Below are 18,305 nucleotides of genomic sequence, written 5' to 3' on the forward strand. Positions count from 1 at the left end.
TTATGCACTGTGCAGAGAGTTGGGGAGTGGTGTACATGTGCCGAGACCCAGGGCAGAAATTTAAGAAACCACAGAGCTTGCCAATAAGCTATGCCTCCTTCAGGTTTGGGCAGATTTGGGAGCCCAGGGCAACTGCCCTGGTTATATGGTTTGCACTTCCCTAATACCAGCTCTGATCACAGGCATCACTTGCCATTTTATAGGTTTTTTTTTGGTCAGTCATCCCTAAAAGAAGGTTCAAGTGACATATAATTCTAATTAAAAGTGGTGTATTTACCAGGAATACAAAATTAAGGCAAAGTCAAATAAAAAAAAAGAAAAACTAATATTTATTATTGGCATAATGATTTGCAAAATAAGACATTTTTCAAAGCACAATAACAACTCAAAAGGTTTGTCTTATGTACACAGAAAAATCATTGCAAAGGTAAGATTAGTTGTTACCTGATAATTTTCTTTCCATTAGTCCCATTAGATCAATCCAGAGACTTGTGGGTTATGTCCCTTAACCAACAGGTGGAGACAGAGAGAACTCCGAGGTTTGCTATAAGTGGTCATGTGCAGCCAGCTTAACCTCAGTATGAACGATACCAAAGCAGTAACTAGGAATCCATCACCAACAAATACCACAATCTCTTGCCTCTCCGAGAGCAGCATACCGTGGCAGGGGCCCGAAGACCCATGCCCTTGAAGGAGACCCCCTCCAAAGCTACTGACCTGAAGAAAAATGTGTCTTTTTTATGAAAGTCCCACAGACTAAACAGAGGAACCTGAATAGAACCAAGAAACAAAAACCAAAACAACTGCAGAATAGAGGAAAACCAATCCCAGGGCAGGACCTCTGGATTGATCTGATGGGACTGATGGAAAGAAAATTATCAGGTAAGAACTAATTTTACCTTCCACTGCATACCCAGATCAATCCAGAGACTTGTGGGATGTACCAAAGAAGTACTCAAGTAGGGCAGGACCAATCTCCTCCAGAGGCCAAAACAGATGATCTGAAGGCTGCGTCCTGACGTGCTGCGACATTTAGCCGCTAATGCTTGGTAAACGTATGCACGGACGCCCAAGTAGCTGCTCTACAAATATCTTCTAATGGCACAATACTCTGAAAAGGAAGTAACCTGGGCTCTCGTAGAGGGCACCCGCACCTGTAGAGGAGGTGTCTTCCCCATGGATAGGAAAGCCGACACAATCGCCTTTTGAAGCCAACAGGCAACCGTGGCCTTGGAAGCCATTTCACCTTTCTTGCGACCCACAAACAGCACAAATAGATGGGTCCAACTGGCAGAAGGAGTTAGTGGCTTCCAAATATCGAATCAGAACTCGCCTCGCATCCAAACATCGTAAAACCTGGAATTCACTAGGGTAGGCTTCTTACCGGAAGGCCGGTAAAACCACCGCCTGGTTTACATGAAAGCGAGTCCCCACCTTCAATAAAAAGGAAAGAACCGTCGGAATAGAAACTTCTGCTTCGGAAAAACATAAGAAAGGATCCCTGTATAACAGCACCTGGAGCTCTGACACCCTTCTAGCAGACGCCAGCCACCAGAAAGACTGTTTTCAGATTAAGTACCTTCAAGGACACCTTACCCAGGGGTTCAAAAGGAGGACGCTGCATTGCTCACAAAACCAGGTTCAGGCTCCATTCAGGCAATACCAGAGCTCGCGGTGGTCTAATATGGTTGACGCCGCGGAGAAAACGAACCACGTCCAGATGAGAAGCCAATGAGCAACTGTAGAGGCGGCCCCGAAAACAGGCCAAGGCCACCACCACTTGCTCTTTCAGAGAGCTCAAGGAAAGCACCTTATCGAGACCCTCTTGCAAAAAGGCTAAGATAGATGCGAGCGGAGCAGATTCTGCCGAAATGCCTGACAACGAACACCAAGAAACAAAGGTTCACCAGACTGGTGCATAGGCCGAAGTGGAGCATTTGCGCGCCTGCAACATCATAGCAATCATGCTCTCAGGATAGCCTTTACTTATTGAGGCGTGCCCTCAAGAGCCAAGCCGTAAGCCCAAAGGGAGCGGAATTCTCCATGACTATGGGACCATGAAACAAGAAGTCACAGTGCTCCAACAAGGGTAGCAGATCGTCTATCAGAAGACGGATGAGATCTGCATACCGGGGGCCGCCTGGGAAAATCTGAGGCCACCAGAATCACCACCCCCGGATGTCGTGCAATCCGGCTGACCACTCGGCCTATCATGGGCCACGGAAGAAACACGTAAAGAAGCGCTTCCAGCCACAGTTGAAGGACAGCATCCACGCCTTCGGAACCGAACTCTCTGCTGAAGAAGCGAGGCACTTTGGCATTCGAGGACCGCGCCATCAGATTGACCACCGGAACCCCCCAATGGGTCGTGATCTGTTCGAAAAGCTGACCAGGAGAACTCCCACGGACCAGCTGGTTCTGGCTGAGGAAAATCGGCCTGCACATTCAGGACTCCTGCGATGTGAGCCGCCGACAAGAGTGAGAGATGCTTCTCCGTCCATAGGCAGAGAAGAGAGGCTTCTTTTGCAAGCTAAGTGCTCCTGGTGCCCCCCCCCCCCACGGTTGGCATAGGCTACCGCTGTCGCATTATTGCAAAGAACCCGGACCGACTAGGCAGATCGTCCGTAACTCCAGGAGACTGAGCAGCAAAGCTGACTCCAGCGGAGAGCAGATGCCCTGAGCAGTGTGGCCAAGGCAGTGAACCCCCCAGCCCGAGAGATTGGCGTCTGTCGTCACCACCCGCCAATCTGGTGTCACAAGAGGCATACCCTGCTGCAGATTAGTCAATAGTAGCCACCAACGCATGGCAAAGTGCGCGCGCCATCCAAGGAATCCGAATCGTATAATCCTCAGACAGGGGTGACCAATGACTGAGTAGGGACCACTGCAACGGACACATATGACCTCTGGCCCACGGAACCACATCCAAAGTTGCTATCGACCCCAGCACCTGCATATGGCCCCAAGCCCCTGGATCCGGATCCTGCAGCAGGGAGGAAAGCTGACTCTAACCTCAGCCAGCGCACCTCTGGAAGGCATATTCTGCTCTCTCAGGTGTCGAACAGAACCCCCAGGTATTCCAGGGTCTGTGACTGAGTGAGATGGCACTTCTGTAGGTTGACCATTTAACCTAAAGAACGCAGCAGACAAAGGACTGTGTCCGTAGCCCGGGCACACTCCTCCCGGGACGGAGTGCAGATGAGCCAGTCGTCCAGACACAGATGCACATAAACACCCTGCGCCCACAAAAAGGGTGCTACCACCTCCATTACTTTTGAGAAGGTGCAAGGCGCCATGCCCAGACCAAAGGCATGGCTGGGAACTGGTAATGCTGACCCAGCTCCGCAAGCGAAGAAAGCGCTAATGAAGCAGCCAAATGGGGATATGCAAATAGGCTTCTTTGAGGTTGAGAGCGGTTAGGAACTCCCCTGCTGTACCGCCGCCAAGACGGAACATAGAATTTCCATCCAGAAATGCCGCACTCATAGAGTTCTGTCGACAGCCTTGAGATCAAGAACAGGACGGAAAGAGACACCTTTTTTGGGAACTACAAAGTAAATGGAGTAGCGACCCTGGCCAACTATGGAAGAAGGTACGGGAATGAATGCCCCCAGGCGCAGCAGCCTAAACTGCCGCCTGCTTTACAGTGGCCTTGAAAGGAGACTCTAGGAAACAATCTGCCAACGGACGGGTGAACTCAAGCTTGTAGCCCTCCTGAATAATGTCCAAGATCCATTTGTCTGTGCCCCACTACTCCCAAAAAAACAGACAGCCATCCCCCTTTAGATGGAAGGAAATGGGCCAGGGCCCCATCATCGAGCTTCTCTGTTTCCCTGCTGACCTCGGAGTGCTGAGGTGACAGAACGATGGTCAGCCCGAAAGGGCTTCTGCTGGAAACGGGGTTTCTGAAAGGCACTCGACCGACCTGGTCTATAGAGTCTGGCCTCCCTGAAACAGGGGTGAACCAACTTCGAGGTTGCCTTACTCTTGTCCTCCGGCAGAAGCTGTCCCTTAGAATCTCCAAGCTCTTTCACGATCTGAGCAAGATCCTCGCCAAAGAGGAGCTTATCCTGAAAGGGCAACCGGGCAAGCGAGACTTAAGCGGCGACATCTGTTGCCCAATGTCTCAACAAAATCCATCCACAGGCTGTAACCGCCAAGAAAATTCCTTCAGCTGAAGCCTGAAGAATATTGTACAACACGTCTGCAAGATACGCCAGGCCTGGCTCCAAAGCCGGAAAGCATTCAATGAGGTCATTCGCCGAGGAAGCCTTCTGAACCCAGGAAAGGCAAGCCAGCACAGAGTAAGATCCAAAGACTGAGGCCTGTAGGCTCAAAGCGGCTGCCTCAAAGACCCCCTTCACAGGCGACTCTAGTTTCCGGTCCTTAGGGTCTTGAAGAGACATACCCCCCCCCCCCTTCCACCAGCAATGTGGTATTTTTTTATAACCGCCGTAATCAGAGAATCCACTGTCGGCAAATGAAGGGAATACAAATCATCCTGTCGCAGTGGGCAAAGCTTCGTCATGGCCCGCACTACTCTAAGGCTGGCCTCCAGCGTATCCCACTGTGCTGTAAAGAGGACCTTCATGGCCTCATGGATATGAAAGGATTTGAAAGGGGTTCTGGTGCCCGACATAATGGAAGGTGTAGCCCCCCGCAGGTGGTGCCGACTCTGGAGGGGAAATATTCAAAACCTCCAACGCTTGAATAATCAGCAAAGGGAGCTCCTCCTTACGGAAAAGCCATGCCACGACAGGGTAATCCCCATCTCCCAGCGGAAGCTCCCCCTCCTCCAGCACCTCCAAAGGAGCGTGGAGGGAGTCCTCTGACAAATGGACCTCATCAGAATCAGATGGTCCAGACAACTTGTCTTCAGCCCCTGTGAGCTCTAAACGCGGCCTCTTACGGAGACTCTGAGGCAAATTAGGCCGGGGGCTATGCTGGCCAGACAACATGGTGTCTGCAGATGGTTCTCCTGCTGCTCTTAACAAAAATGCCTTGTGCATAAGCAGCACAAACTCCGGAGAGAAGGTAACTGCCTCCGGTTCGGCAAATGCTGAGGAAGTGCCAGAAATGCCTACCTCTGCCATGCTGGAAGTAAGGGTGAGCTGCGGTCCCATCACCGCGGTACTGAGCGGCTGAGAACAGGAGGAAAAAATGGCGCTGGCTGAGGTGCGCGCTGTGGTCTGATGCGGCTTTCCCGCCAAAGGTGACTCAGCTGACTCTGAAGCTTCCCCTGCCAACGCTCGATCAGGCAGGTTTGCATGCTGCTTACTTGGGGCCCTGAAATCACACATTCCTCACACAAACTGGATGCTGCTTGCTGGACGCCGTACCACAAGCAGCACTTCACAGACTCCGACGTCACTGACATAACTGCTCCCCTTTAAGGCAACGGCTGCCAAGCCTCCCACAAGCTGCTAGCTCGGTCCCTGCCCTGCCGTGCTACCTCCAAGTAGTCCGAGAGAAGGATCTGCACTACAGATCAAACGCGCTTTTTTTTTTTTTTTTTAACCTTGAGAGACAGGAGAGAACGAAACCGGCAGACCCAAGCCATGTATCCCGGAACTGGGGAGGAGGAGAGGGGCCTGGCCCCCACCAGGTATACCCCAGAAAATGCTACACGGCACCTCAACCCCACAAAAGGCTCAACAGCACTCAAGGGAACGGGATAGGAGCCAGATCAAAGCACAGCTGCACAGGTATGACCCTCCACCTGCTAGAGAGAGAGTACAGAGGTTAAACTGGCTGCACATGACCACTTATAGCAAACCTCGGAGTTCTCTATCTCCACCTGCTGGTTGTTTTAAATTTTAGGGTTCAGAGACATAACCCACGTCTCTGGATTGATCTGGGGAAGCAAGGGAAGGTAAAATTATGTATCATACCTGATAATTTTCTTTCCATTAATCATAGCTGATCAATCCATAGACTGGTGGGTTGTGTCCATCTACCAGCAGGTGGAGATAGAGAGCAAACTTTTGCCTCCCTATATGTGGTCATGTGCTGCCGGAAACTCCTCAGTATGTCGATATCAAAGCTCCATCCGCAGGACTCAGCACTTAGAGAATTACACCCAGAAAGGGACACTCTGCCCAGCTCACCACCGCCGAAATGGGGGAGGGGAATTAACCCAGCTCATCCCCACACAAGTGGGGGAAGGGAATCCGTCCAGCTCATCCCCGCGGAGCGGGGGAGGGACACCACACCCGCCGATGCGGGGGGATCTGGCTTATCCTGCAACCGCAACCACGGGAGGAGCTGACTGACCCTAACACCGCCAAAGCGGGAGGGGTACAAAGCTGCCCTACAGCCGCACGAAGCGGGAGGGAGTGCCGGCAGAATTTAAGTCTCAATCCAGCCCCGTAAAACGGAGGGGAGAGGAATGCAGCAGCTCACTGTAACACAAACTCGTCTCAACTCTTGAAGAATCCAAGTGAAAAAAACTTGAACACGAAGTCCTTCTGAAGTAACTGAAGACTAAACTTGAACCTAAAATTCAACCAGAATAAACAGTACAGATATCTGGGAGGGGCTATGGATTGATCAGCTATGATTAATGGAAAGAAAATTATCAGGTATGATACATAATTTTACCTTCCATATCATCATGCTGATCAATCCATAGACTGGTGGGATGTACCGAAGCAGTACTCACCCAGGGCGGGACATAGAAATCCCTGACCGCAACACTGAAGCTCCAAACCGGGCCTCCGCCCGAGCAGCCACAGTCAAGCGGTAATGCCTGGAGAAGGTATGGGCCGAAGCCCAAGTTGCCGCCTTGCAAATCTCTTCCAAGGAGACGGACCCGGCCTCTGCCATCGAGGCCGCTTGAGCTCTAGTGGAGTGAGCCTTCAGCTGGATAGGCGGCACCTTCCCCGCGGCCACATAAGCCGCTGCAATGGCTTCCTTGACCCATCTTGCCACTGTAGGCTTAGCAGCCTGCAGACCCTTACGAGGACCTGCAAACAGGACAAACAGATGATCCGATTTCCGGAAATCATTGGTCACTTCCAAGTATCTGATGATGACACGTCTCACATCCAGATATTTGAGAGCAGAGTATTCCTCTGGGTAGTCCTCCCTCCGAAAGGAAGGGAGACAGAGCTGCTGATTCACATGGAAGCGAGAAACAATCTTGGGCAGGAAGGAAGGCACTGTGCGAATAGTCACTCCTGCCTCCGTGAACTGCAGAAAAGGCTCTCGACATGAGAGTGCCTGGAGCTCGGAAACTCTTCTGGCTGAAGTGATAGCCACCAAAAAGACTGCTTTCAACGTCAGGTCTTTCAGAGATGCCCTCGACAAGGGTTCAAAAGGCGGCTTCTGCAAGGCTCTTAGCACCAGGTTGAGATTCCACGCAGGCACCACTGAGTGCAGAGGAGGGCGCAGGTGATTAACTCCCTTGAGAAAGCGCACCACATCTGGCTGCGAAGCCAGGGAAGCACCCTTCAGGCGGCCCCTGAAGCAAGCCAGAGCCGCTACCTGGACTTTAAGGGAACTGAGCGACAGGCCTTTCTCCAGACCTTCTTGCAGGAACGCCAACACTGAAGAAATTGGAGCAGTGAAGGGAGAAAGTGAGCCTGCTTCACACCACGCTGCAAAGATACGCCAAACCCTGGCGTAAGCAGTAGAAGTAGAGCGCTTCCTCGCTCTCAGCATAGTGGCGATGACCTTGTCTGAGAAGCCCTTCTTTCTCAGACGCTGCCGCTCAATAGCCAGGCCGTAAGATCAAAGGAGGAGGGATCCTCCATCACCACGGGACCCTGATGTAACAGGCCCTGCTCCACTGGCAGCCGCAGAGGATCGTCGACGGAGAGCCTAATCAAGTCCGCATACCAGGGACGTCTGGGCCAATCCGGACCCACCAGGATTATCCGGCTTGGATGCTTTGCCACCCGGTCTAGCACCCTGCCCAACATGGGCCAGGGCGGGAACACATAGAGAAGCTCTTGTGTCGGCCACTGTTGGAGAAGAGCATCTACTCCCAGGGATCGAGGGTCCCGTCCTCTGCTGAAAAAGCGCGGCACTTGGCAATTGGCCGATGACGCCATCAAATCTAGGCTCGGCTGGCCCCAGCGCTTCATGATGTCCAAGAACGCCTGAGCAGATAGCTGCCACTCTCCGGGCTCCAAGGTATGGCGACTGAGAAAGTCCGCCTTGATATTCATGACTCCGGCAATGTGGGCCGCTGACAGCTGTTCCAGGTTCGCTTCCGCCCACTGGCATAGATTCATAGCCTCCTTGGCTAGAGGGGCGCTCTTGGTACCTCCCTGGCGGTTGACATAGGCCACAGCCGTGGCATTGTCCGACAGGACCCGTACTGGCTTCAACGCCAGTACCGGGATGAACTCCAAAAACGCCAACCGAATGGCTCTGAGTTCCAGGAGGTTGATAGACCACTTTGCCTCTGCAGGAGACCAGAGCCCCTGCGCTGTCCTTCCCAAGCAGTGGGCTCCACAGCCCGACAAAGAGGCGTCCGTCGTGACGACAATCCACTCCGGGGTCACCAGAGGCATACCTGCAGACAACTTGTCTGTCTGCGTCCACCAGCTCAGCGCCTTGCGCGCTGCTGGGTCCAAGGGAAGGCGCACAGCATAATCCTCCGACATCGGAGTCCAGCGCTGCAGCAGAGAGTGTTGTAGTGGTCTCATATGAGCCCTGGCCCAGGGCACTACTTCCATCGTGGCCGTCATAGAGCCCAACAGCTGCACATAGTCCCAAGCCCGAAGAGGAGAGGCTACTAGGAACTGGTCCACCTGAGCCTGAAGCTTGACAATCCGATTGTCTGGCAGGAACACTCTGCCCACTTGGGTGTCGAATCGAACTCCCAGATACTCCAGGGACTGAGTTGGGCGCCGCTGGCTTTTCTCCCAGTTGATGATCCACCCCAGGGAGCTCAAAAGAGCAACCACCCGGTTCACAGCTTTGCCGCACTCTGCATAAGAGGGGGCTCGGATCAACCAGTCGTCCAGATAAGGATGGACTTGTACTCCTTCCTTCCTCAGGAAGGCCGCGATGACCACCATTACTTTGGAGAAGGTCCGCGGAGCAGTAGCCAACCCGAACGGGAGGGCTCTGAACTGGAAGTGTAGGCCCAGGACTGCAAAACGCAGAAAGCGTTGATGAGGAGGCCAGATGGGAATATGCAAGTACGCTTCCTTGATGTCCAAGGATGCCAGGTACTCCCCTGCCTTCACTGCCGCTATAACAGAGCGGAGAGTCTCCATGCGAAAGTGCCGAACTTTCAAGGCCCGATTGACCCCTTTGAGGTCGAGGATAGGCCGGACAGAACCTCCTTTCTTTGGTACCACAAAGTAAATGGAGTAACGCCCCTTGCCAAGCTGACTTTCTGGCACCGGAACGACCGCACCCAGGCGGATCAGATTGTCCAAGGTCTGCTGCACTGCCACAGCTTTGACCGGAGACTTGCAGGGAGAGAGTACAAACCCGTCTCTTAAGGGTCGGCAGAACTCTAGCTTGTAGCCGTCTCTGATGACTTCCAGCACCCAAGCGTCTGAAGTTATTGTGGTCCACTCGCCCAGAAACGCGGACAGCCATCCTCCAATCTGCACTGGGGCGTGGACCAAGACCCCGTCATTGGGTACGAGACCCTGGGGGAGGACCGGAGGGAGCACCTCCGGGACGGCGGTCTCTGCGAAAGGAATGCTGCTTGGGGGAGAAGTTCCTCTTGAAGGAAGAGGGGGCAGAGGAGCCCGACCTGCCCGGGCGGTACCGACGGGCTTCCTGAAACCGTCCTCTGGAGGTACCGGGGCGAGTACTAGCTCGAGCCCTGACCTCTGGTAACTTCTTGCCCTTAGACGTGCCGAGATCGGTCACGATTTTGTCCAGCTCGACCCCAAAAAGCAGCTTGCCTTTAAAAGGCAATCTAGCCAGGCGGGATTTAGAGGTGTGGTCAGCAGACCAATGCTTCAGCCAAAGCCACCGCCGCGCAGAGATTGTCTGAGCCATGCCTTTAGCTGAGGCCCTCAAGACATCATACAACAAGTCTGCCAAATAGGCTAAGCCCGATTCCAGGGCCGGCCAATCAGCCCTCAAGGAAGGATCCGAGGGGGAAGCCCGCTGCACCAAAGTCAGGCACGCCCTGGCCACATAGGAGCCGCAAACTGAGGCCTGCAAACTTAAAGCAGCCGCCTCAAAGGACGACCTTAAGGCCGCCTCCAATCTTGTCTTGGGCGTCCTTTAGGGCCGTGCCACCTTCCACCGGCAACGCCGTTTTCTTAGTCACCGCAGTGATTAAAGAATCCACGGTAGGCCACAGATAGGCCTCACGTTCACTTTCAGGCAAAGGATAGAGGCGGGACATAGCCCTAGCCACTTTAAGGCTCGCTTCCGGGACATCCCATTGAGCCGAAATTAAGGTGTGCATGGCATCATGCACGTGGAAGGTTCTAGGCGGGCGCTTCGTCCACAGCATAATGGCAGAGCCAACAGGGGCTGAGGGAGAGACGTCCTCCGGAGAGGAAATCTTCAAAATGCCCATGGCCTGCACCAACAGGTTGGGCAAATCCTCTGAGCTAAAAAGCCGCGCTGCAGAGGGGTCATCCGCTCCATCCGAGCGGGGATCCGTCTCCTCCAAGGAATCCGCAAAGGACCGTTGGGAGAACTCAGATACGCTGCCCTCATCTACATCGGAGGAGACAAAGTCCTCCAAGGCCTGGGAATCAAACCGAGGGCGTTTACCTCCGGGGGCCTCAACCTCTTTACCAGACGAGGGAGCAGGGGCAGCGTTTTGCATAAGGAAGGCCTGATGCAGCAGCAAAACAAACTCGGGGGAGAAACCCCCCAGACTGTGCACTTCCGCAGCCTGGGCTACAGCCCTAGACGCACCCTCAACCGGCGCTCGCAAGAGTGGGGGAGAGACATGCTGCGCATCCAAGATGGCGTCCGGCGCGACACTCCGCGAAGGAGCCGCGCGGGAAGAACGGCGCTTAACTTTAGCCGCTTTTGTGCCGTCGCCCAAATTAAGGGCGTTCATGGCATTAATGTCTCCTACCTCAAGGGCGGCCCAAGAAGAAGCCGTCCGAGCCGCGTGGCCGGCCAAGATGGCGGAGGCGAGCAGCGGGGGATGGGCGTTTATGGCGGGAAAAACCGCCACGCCGGAGGAAGGACCGGGACACTCATCGGTCACGAAACTGTCACCCAACAAGGGCGAATCAGACTTTAAGACCCCCGCATCCCCTCTAGAAGCGCCCAAGCGATCTGGGGAGCGACTCTTTGCGCCCTCGCCCTCCGACGCCGTATGCCACGTGGAGATCAATCGGGGAACCCCCTGCCCGCTATAAAAAGGTAAAAATTACCTGCTTTCCGCTCCGAGCTGCAACGACCTGGTGTCCCAGTGAGTAGCTGCAATAAACGTTTAAATAAACGTCGAAATAAACGCCTTTAAGGACGTTCAAAAAAATTTTTTTTTTTTTTTTTTTAACGGAGCCAGCGGGAGTGGGGAGAAAAGGAGGGACCTGGCGCCACCAGGTTTGCACTTGCTCAAGAAGAGCCCTCAACCCCAGGCACTCAACAAAACCTAAAAATTAGGCTTGGAGGCCTAGCCAGAGCTGCTGCTGTGTGTGACCACCACCTGCTGAGATAGAGAACATACTGAGGAGTTTCCGGCAGCACATGACCACATATAGGGAGGCAAAAGTTTGCTCTCTATCTCCACCTGCTGGTAGATGGACACAACCCACCAGTCTATGGATTGATCAGCATGATGATATGGAAGCTTACTTGCTTGGAACAAGAAGGATGAGTCAAAAACTTGCTTAAATCAAATTCCTCTAATAGAAGGAAATTTGAGCAAGCAATGATGCCAGCTCCTTGAATGTTTAGAACGCAAGAATCACTAAGGAGTGTGAGAAATACTCAGCTAAACAACTTTGAAGTGTACTGAAGATCGTACAGGCTACTTTAAGAAAGTCCAAACTTGGACTGATAACCAGTGTGACGTAACCTGAACAGCATGTTGTGGGAGAAGAGGGCAGGCAGGTGGGGCTAGGGTTAGAATTGGAAGGAACTCGGGGGCTAAAAGGGGGGGGCAGGCAGGGGCTGGGGTGAGTCACTGGACATGGATGGGAGGGCAGAGGAGAATCGCTGGACATGGATGGGAGGAGAGAGCAGGGGAGAGAGGAGAGTTGCTGGACATGGATGGATGGAGGGGAGGGCAGGAGAAATGCTAAAAATGGAGGAGGGAAGACATGAAGGAGATGCACATGGATGGAGGAAAGGGAAGAGAGGAGAAATGCTGGACATGGATGAATGGAGGGAAGGGAAGAGAGGAGAAATGTTGGTTAGGGATGGAGGGAAGGAAAGACAGAAGAAGGAGATGCACACAGATGGAAGGGAAGGGAGAAATGCTGGACATGGATGGAGGGGTGGGAAGACAGAGGAGGAGATGCACATGGAGAGAGTTGAAACGCTGGGCATGGATGGAGGGGAGGGAAGACAGAGCAAGTGAGATGAACATGGATGGCGGGGAAGAGAGAGAGGAGAAATGCTGGATGTGGATGAAGGGAGGGAGAGAAGAAAAATGCTGGACATGGATGGAGGAGAGGGAAGAGAGGAAGGAGATGCATACTGACAGATGAGGGAAAGGGAAAAGAGGAGAAAACCCACACATGGATGGAGAAAATAGGAGAAAACCCGCACAGGGATGGAGAAAATAGGAGAAAACCCGCACATGGATGGAGAAAATAGGCAAAAGCTGGATTCACTCTATGCCTCCACCAGTCAAGTCCAAGGAGGACCCAGCTTTTATTTATGGACGTAGGGAAAGATGTGAAAAAAAGGAGGAAAGTAAAGAAATAAATGGAAAGAAAACCCTGTCAACTGAGTTAAGAGAACAGATGGAGAGCAGCAGAATCAGAGACTGGGACCAACATGCACAGAAAAAGTCACCAGACAACAAAAGGTAGGAAAAAAATTTATTTTCATTTTAATGTTTGGAATATGTCCAATTTGAGAATTTACATCTGTTTATTTTGCAATGTATAGCAATCTGTTTCTTTCTGTTTTTCTGGTATTGTGCTACATGCAGAGTCTGTATGCTAATTTGGTTTGTCATTTTGGGTATACTGGAGCTCAGACAGCTTACAGAAATTATTTATAATGAAAAATAAAGGGGGTTTTTCTCTTATACTGGTGTAATATTTTCAATAATGACTTTATATGCGCCATGGCTGGTAAAGGGGATGTGGCTACTGTAGGCGCAGAGTCATAGTGATCCCGCCCCTGGATAGGTAGGGGGCGCAGACTAATAGGCTGCAGGAGAGCGCCGGAAACCCTAGCACCGGCTCTGACACCCCCCTTCTCCTTCCAGCCACGGCAGCATTGAAAGCTGCAGACTCGCCTCCAGCCTTCCCTTCCCTCTCAGTGTCCCGCCCTTGCAGAAACAGGAAATTACGTTAGAGGAAGGCAGGACACAAAGGGAAGGGAAGGCTGGAGGAGAGCCTGCTGCTTTCAAAGCTGCCGTTGCTGCTGCGACTTGAGGTAAAATATTTAAATGCAGGGGCGGCAAGAAGGAAAGGAGAGCGGGCACAGACAGCTGCCTACAGCTGGAGCTGTGAGCCGCCTGGCAGCGGCAAGTATGGCTTGTGGCGCCCTCCAGAGGTTGGTGCCCCCTACCATGCTTACCAGGGTTGCTGAGCAGTAGAGTAACCATTATATTTTTCAGCTCTAAAAATTAATCTAGCAATGGTATTCTGTAAAAGCTTTACCGTCCTTACAGAAATTCCCAGATGCAAGGCATTACATTAAATCAGTATGCGGCTGGAGCAGCATATGAACCAACAATCTTTTTACAGCCCCATCCATGAGCCACATCCAGCCAGGTTTTCAGAATGAAATAAATTGCAAGCACATCTATTCTAGTTTAAGTGAAAAATAAATTACTCAAAGACAGTGATAGTATATAGTTATTTTGACAAACACGTAAGTTTGCAGAAATTTAAATAGCTACAGAATTTTTACACAAAATTCCTCCAGTCACACAGTGGTTCACATTTCTGCTGCACTCTCACCCATTCACAAATTTTCACATGCAGATGCTAAAACACTCTTGACAACTTTCATACCCATACCACTAACTGGAAGCTAGCATCCATCCTGCCAAAATGTTGAAAGCATACTTGATCTTAGAAATGATAAGTAGTAGTAATAGTAAATAGGTCTGTGTCATATACTTTTATAAAAACCAAGATTTTTAGTTTAGCTTGAGGTCTTAGGCTATTAAACTGTGATTTTAATGTAATACTCAATTGTTTTTAGTAAAGTTACATTATAAATTTAATTTTTTGTATTCTCTGGAACACAGAACACATGAAATGGCCCGAGGCATTAGGATCCAGAAATAAACACTCAAAATTGTTGTAAACATTATCTATATGTATGCCAAATGCAATACAATTTATTTTATCTATTGTGCGAAAAATATTCATCATTCCTAACTTTGCATAATTCTGATTATTTTCCATGCATAACTTAAAATTCTTTTTTAGCACGTTATTTCTTGGGGTTCTGCAAGTACAACTGTTATAATAACATAATAGCCTCGTACCTGATTTAACATCATCACGTCTTCCAAACTCATTTTTATTTTCCACAATGAAAAGGTCTGCTTCCGACTCTGGTTCGAAGGCAATCTATAAAGATACAGTTTTAATGTATCTAGTTGGCATTATATTAGTTTTTGGAGGATTAAAGACTCGCATCTTTAAATGCAAGTCAGTACATAGTATGACAATGTTCATGTAACTGGAGCCAGCCCAACGGATTTCAATGTCAAAACGAGTAGAGGAGTGTGGTAGCCGTGTTAGTCCACTCTTAAGGTTATCAATAGAAATCAAACAAAATAAAACATGGAAAAGAAAATAAGATGATACCTTTTTTATTGGACATAACTTAATACATTTCTTGATTAGCTTTCGAAGGTTGCCCTTCTTCCTCAGATCGGAAATAAGCAAATGTGCTAGCTGACAGTGTATATAAGTGAAAACATTCAAGCATTACTATGACAGTCTGACAGGGTGGGAGGAGGGGGTGGGTAGGAAGTATGCATGGGGACATCAAAGCATATCATTGATATTCTAACAGGGTGGGTGTGGATAGGTGAGGGGAGGGTGATCAACAGAGACATACAGCTTTATGGTTTATAATGGGCTAGGAACCCCAGATCCTTGTTAAGTCCTTTCTGTTGGGTGTTAAAATATTCAATCATTCTGACTTCAAAGGTCTTACGTTCTTGTATGGTTTTAAAGTTACCTTTGAGGATTCTCACTGTGAAGTCACTGGTACAGTGTCCTGGTCCTGTAAAATGTTGACCAACAGGCGTGGGAACCCTGCTGGCACCAGTATTGTTCATATGATGTCTATGTAAATTGAATCTTGTCTTAAGCATCTGGCCTGTTTCTCCAATATAGCATCCTTCGTTACATTTTTTACACTGAATGATATATACCACATTGGAAGATGAGCAAGAGAAAGATCCCTTTATGTTGAATATCTTTCCTTTGTGGATGACTTTGGGGTCCTGTGAAATATTTTGGCATAGTTTGCAACTGGATAAATTACAGGGAAGTGTGCCCTTCTGTTCCTTTTCAGTCTGTGAAGGAAGTTTACTTCTGATTAGCTTGTGTTTTAAATTGGGTGGCTGTCGGAAGGCCAGTACTGGTGGGGATGGGAATATCTCTTTCAGTAATTCATCCTCCTGGAGTATAGGTTGTAGATCTCTTATGATTTTCCTCAGTTTTTCCAGCTCTGGATTGTATGTCACTACAAGCGGGATTCTGTCTGTGGATTTTTTCTTTTTGTACTGTAGCAGATTCTCCCTGGGTGTTTTGAGGGAGGAGGCAATATTCTTGGAGATTATTTTGGGGTTGTAGCCCTTCTGTTTGAAGGATTCAGTCAGGCTTTTAAGGTGTCTGTCTCTGTCCCCTGGGTCAGAGCAGATACGGTGGTATCTTGTGGCTTGGCTGTAAATGATGGATCTTTTTGTATGTGAAGGATGGAAGCTGGAGTTGTGGAGGTAGCTACATCTGTCTGTGGGTTTCTTGTATATAGATGTTTGTATACAGCCATCACTGATTGAGACCGTGGTGTCCAAAAAATTGACTTTTTCTGGGGAGTAGTCAATTTTGAATCTGATTGTAGGATGGTATGTATTGAATGCAGAATAAAATTGTTTCAGAGTTTCTTCACCCTCCATCCAAATCATAAAAATGTCATTGATGTACCGGTAGTATTTTAGAGGTTTGGGCTGGTGCGTATTCAGAAATGTCTCTTCCAGCTCAGCCATAAAAAGGTTGGCATATTGGGGTGCTGTCCTTCAAACAGAAGGGCTACAACCCCAAAATAATCTCCAAGAATATTGCCTCCTCCCTCAAAACACCCAGGGAGAATCTGCTACAGTACAAAAAGAAAAAAATCCACAGACAGAATCCCGCTTGTAGTGACATACAATCCAGAGCTGGAAAAACTGAGGAAAATCATAAGAGATCTACAACCTATACTCCAGGAGGATGAATTACTGAAAGAGATATTCCCATCCCCACCAGTACTGGCCTTCCGACAGCCACCCAATTTAAAACACAAGCTAATCAGAAGTAAACTTCCTTCACAGACTGAAAAGGAACAGAAAGGGCACACTTCCCTGTAATTTATCCAGTTGCAAACTATGCCAAAATATTTCACAGGACCCCAAAGTCATCCACAAAGGAAAGATATTCAACATAAAGGGATCTTTCACTTGCTCATCTTCCAATGTGGTATATATCATTCAGTGTAAAAAATGTAACGAAGGATGCTATATTGGAGAAACAGGCCAGATGCTTAAGACAAGATTCAATTTACATAGACATCATATGAACAATACTGGTGCCAGCAGGGTTCCCACGCCTGTTGGTCAACATTTTACAGGACCAGGACACTGTACCAGTGACTTCACAGTGAGAATCCTCAAAGGTAACTTTAAAACCGTACAAGAACGCAAGACCTTTGAAGTCAGAATGATTGAATATTTTAACACCCAACAGAAAGGACTTAACAAGGATCTGGGGTTCCTAGCCCATTATAAACCATAAAGCTGTATGTCTCTGTTGATCACCCTCCCCTCACCTATCCACACCCATCCTGTTAGAATATCAATGATATGCTTTGATGTCCCCATGCATACTTCCTACCCACCCCCTCCTCCCACCCTGTCAGACTGTCATAGTAATGCTTGCATGTTTTCACTTATATACACTGTCAGCTAGCACATTTGCTTATTTCCGATCTGAGGAAGAAGGGCAACCTTCGAAAGCTAATCAAGAAATGTATTAAGTTATGTCCAATAAAAAAGGTATCATCTTATTTTCTTTTCCATGTTTTATTTTGTTTGATTTCTATTGATAATGTCAAAACGAGTAAACTCTGACAAACTTTTTTTAATGGCTGCTAGGCGGTTTATGCAATACAAAAGGGCTACAACTTCTTTAGGTTTCAACTTTGTCTGCTCTATTAACTACGATAACCCGTCCCATAACTAGCTAAACAGCATTGCGTTTAGGGACAGAGCCCACCCGAACGCCCGGCAACTACTACACAGGGAGCACCAAGCGCACCCCCAACGTAGCTGAACCTACATAACCCCACCCCGCTCGGGAACATCCAAAGTGGTAATTGCTTGGAGTGCGCAAGCGCGTTACCTGCGGCCCCGGCCAGGGGCAGAGTAACGGCTCCAGATGCCCCCGCGCCTCACCGGTCTCTTCGCACCAGGTGTGTCGCCTTCGGCCGCGCGTAGCTCCCCCTCCCCCGCCGAGGACACAGAGAGAGACATTCCTCAGCGGCTGCACAGACATGAGGCAGGACCGGGGAGATCTGCAAAAGTAACGGCAGAAGACACCTAACCAGAGTCTACTTCCCCGCCCCGCGCTCTTCCAGTGATGGAAAAAAGAGAGAAAGAAAACTAAAGCTTTGCGCCACCGACTTCTAAACCCCGCGTCACTGCGCGTTGCTAAGACTACCGCCGCCGCCGAGGACCCACGCCACATGCCACTGCCGGCTCCGCCCCTTCATTCCCCTAACGCAAGGAGATTGGATGAAACCTCCTTGCTCTTGCCTAACTTAGTCCACCACTGAGGACCCGTGCCGTGACGGATGGCAAGTGAGTATTCGTATACGCAACACCTGCTATGTATAAGTAATATCCTCGGTGGGTGGGAAAGAGGAGGAACGGAGTAAAACCGAGGTGGTTTAGGCCTTAGGTTTGCCCTGACTCATAGGGATTAACTTTTCCTTTTCAAAAATAGAGCGGG

At 49.9% G+C, this 18,305-nt stretch overlaps 1 protein-coding gene across 1 annotated transcript in view; it reads right to left on the reverse strand.

Annotated features, from left to right (window-relative positions):
• The window catches only part of FAM217A (family with sequence similarity 217 member A), a 250,436-nt gene extending 232,427 nt beyond the window's left edge, over nt 1-18,009 (reverse strand). Inside the window, exon 1 of the mRNA XM_030208680.1 lies at nt 17,697-18,009. Within this exon, the coding sequence (XP_030064540.1) occupies nt 17,697-17,849 (153 nt within the window). The 5' untranslated portion in view covers nt 17,850-18,009. The remainder of the gene's footprint in view (nt 1-17,696) is intronic.
• Nucleotides 18,010-18,305: the final 296 nt, after the last annotated feature.

This window comes from Microcaecilia unicolor, chromosome 1 (assembly GCF_901765095.1).
Source record: "Microcaecilia unicolor chromosome 1, aMicUni1.1, whole genome shotgun sequence".
Taxonomy (NCBI): Eukaryota; Metazoa; Chordata; class Amphibia; order Gymnophiona; family Siphonopidae; genus Microcaecilia; species Microcaecilia unicolor.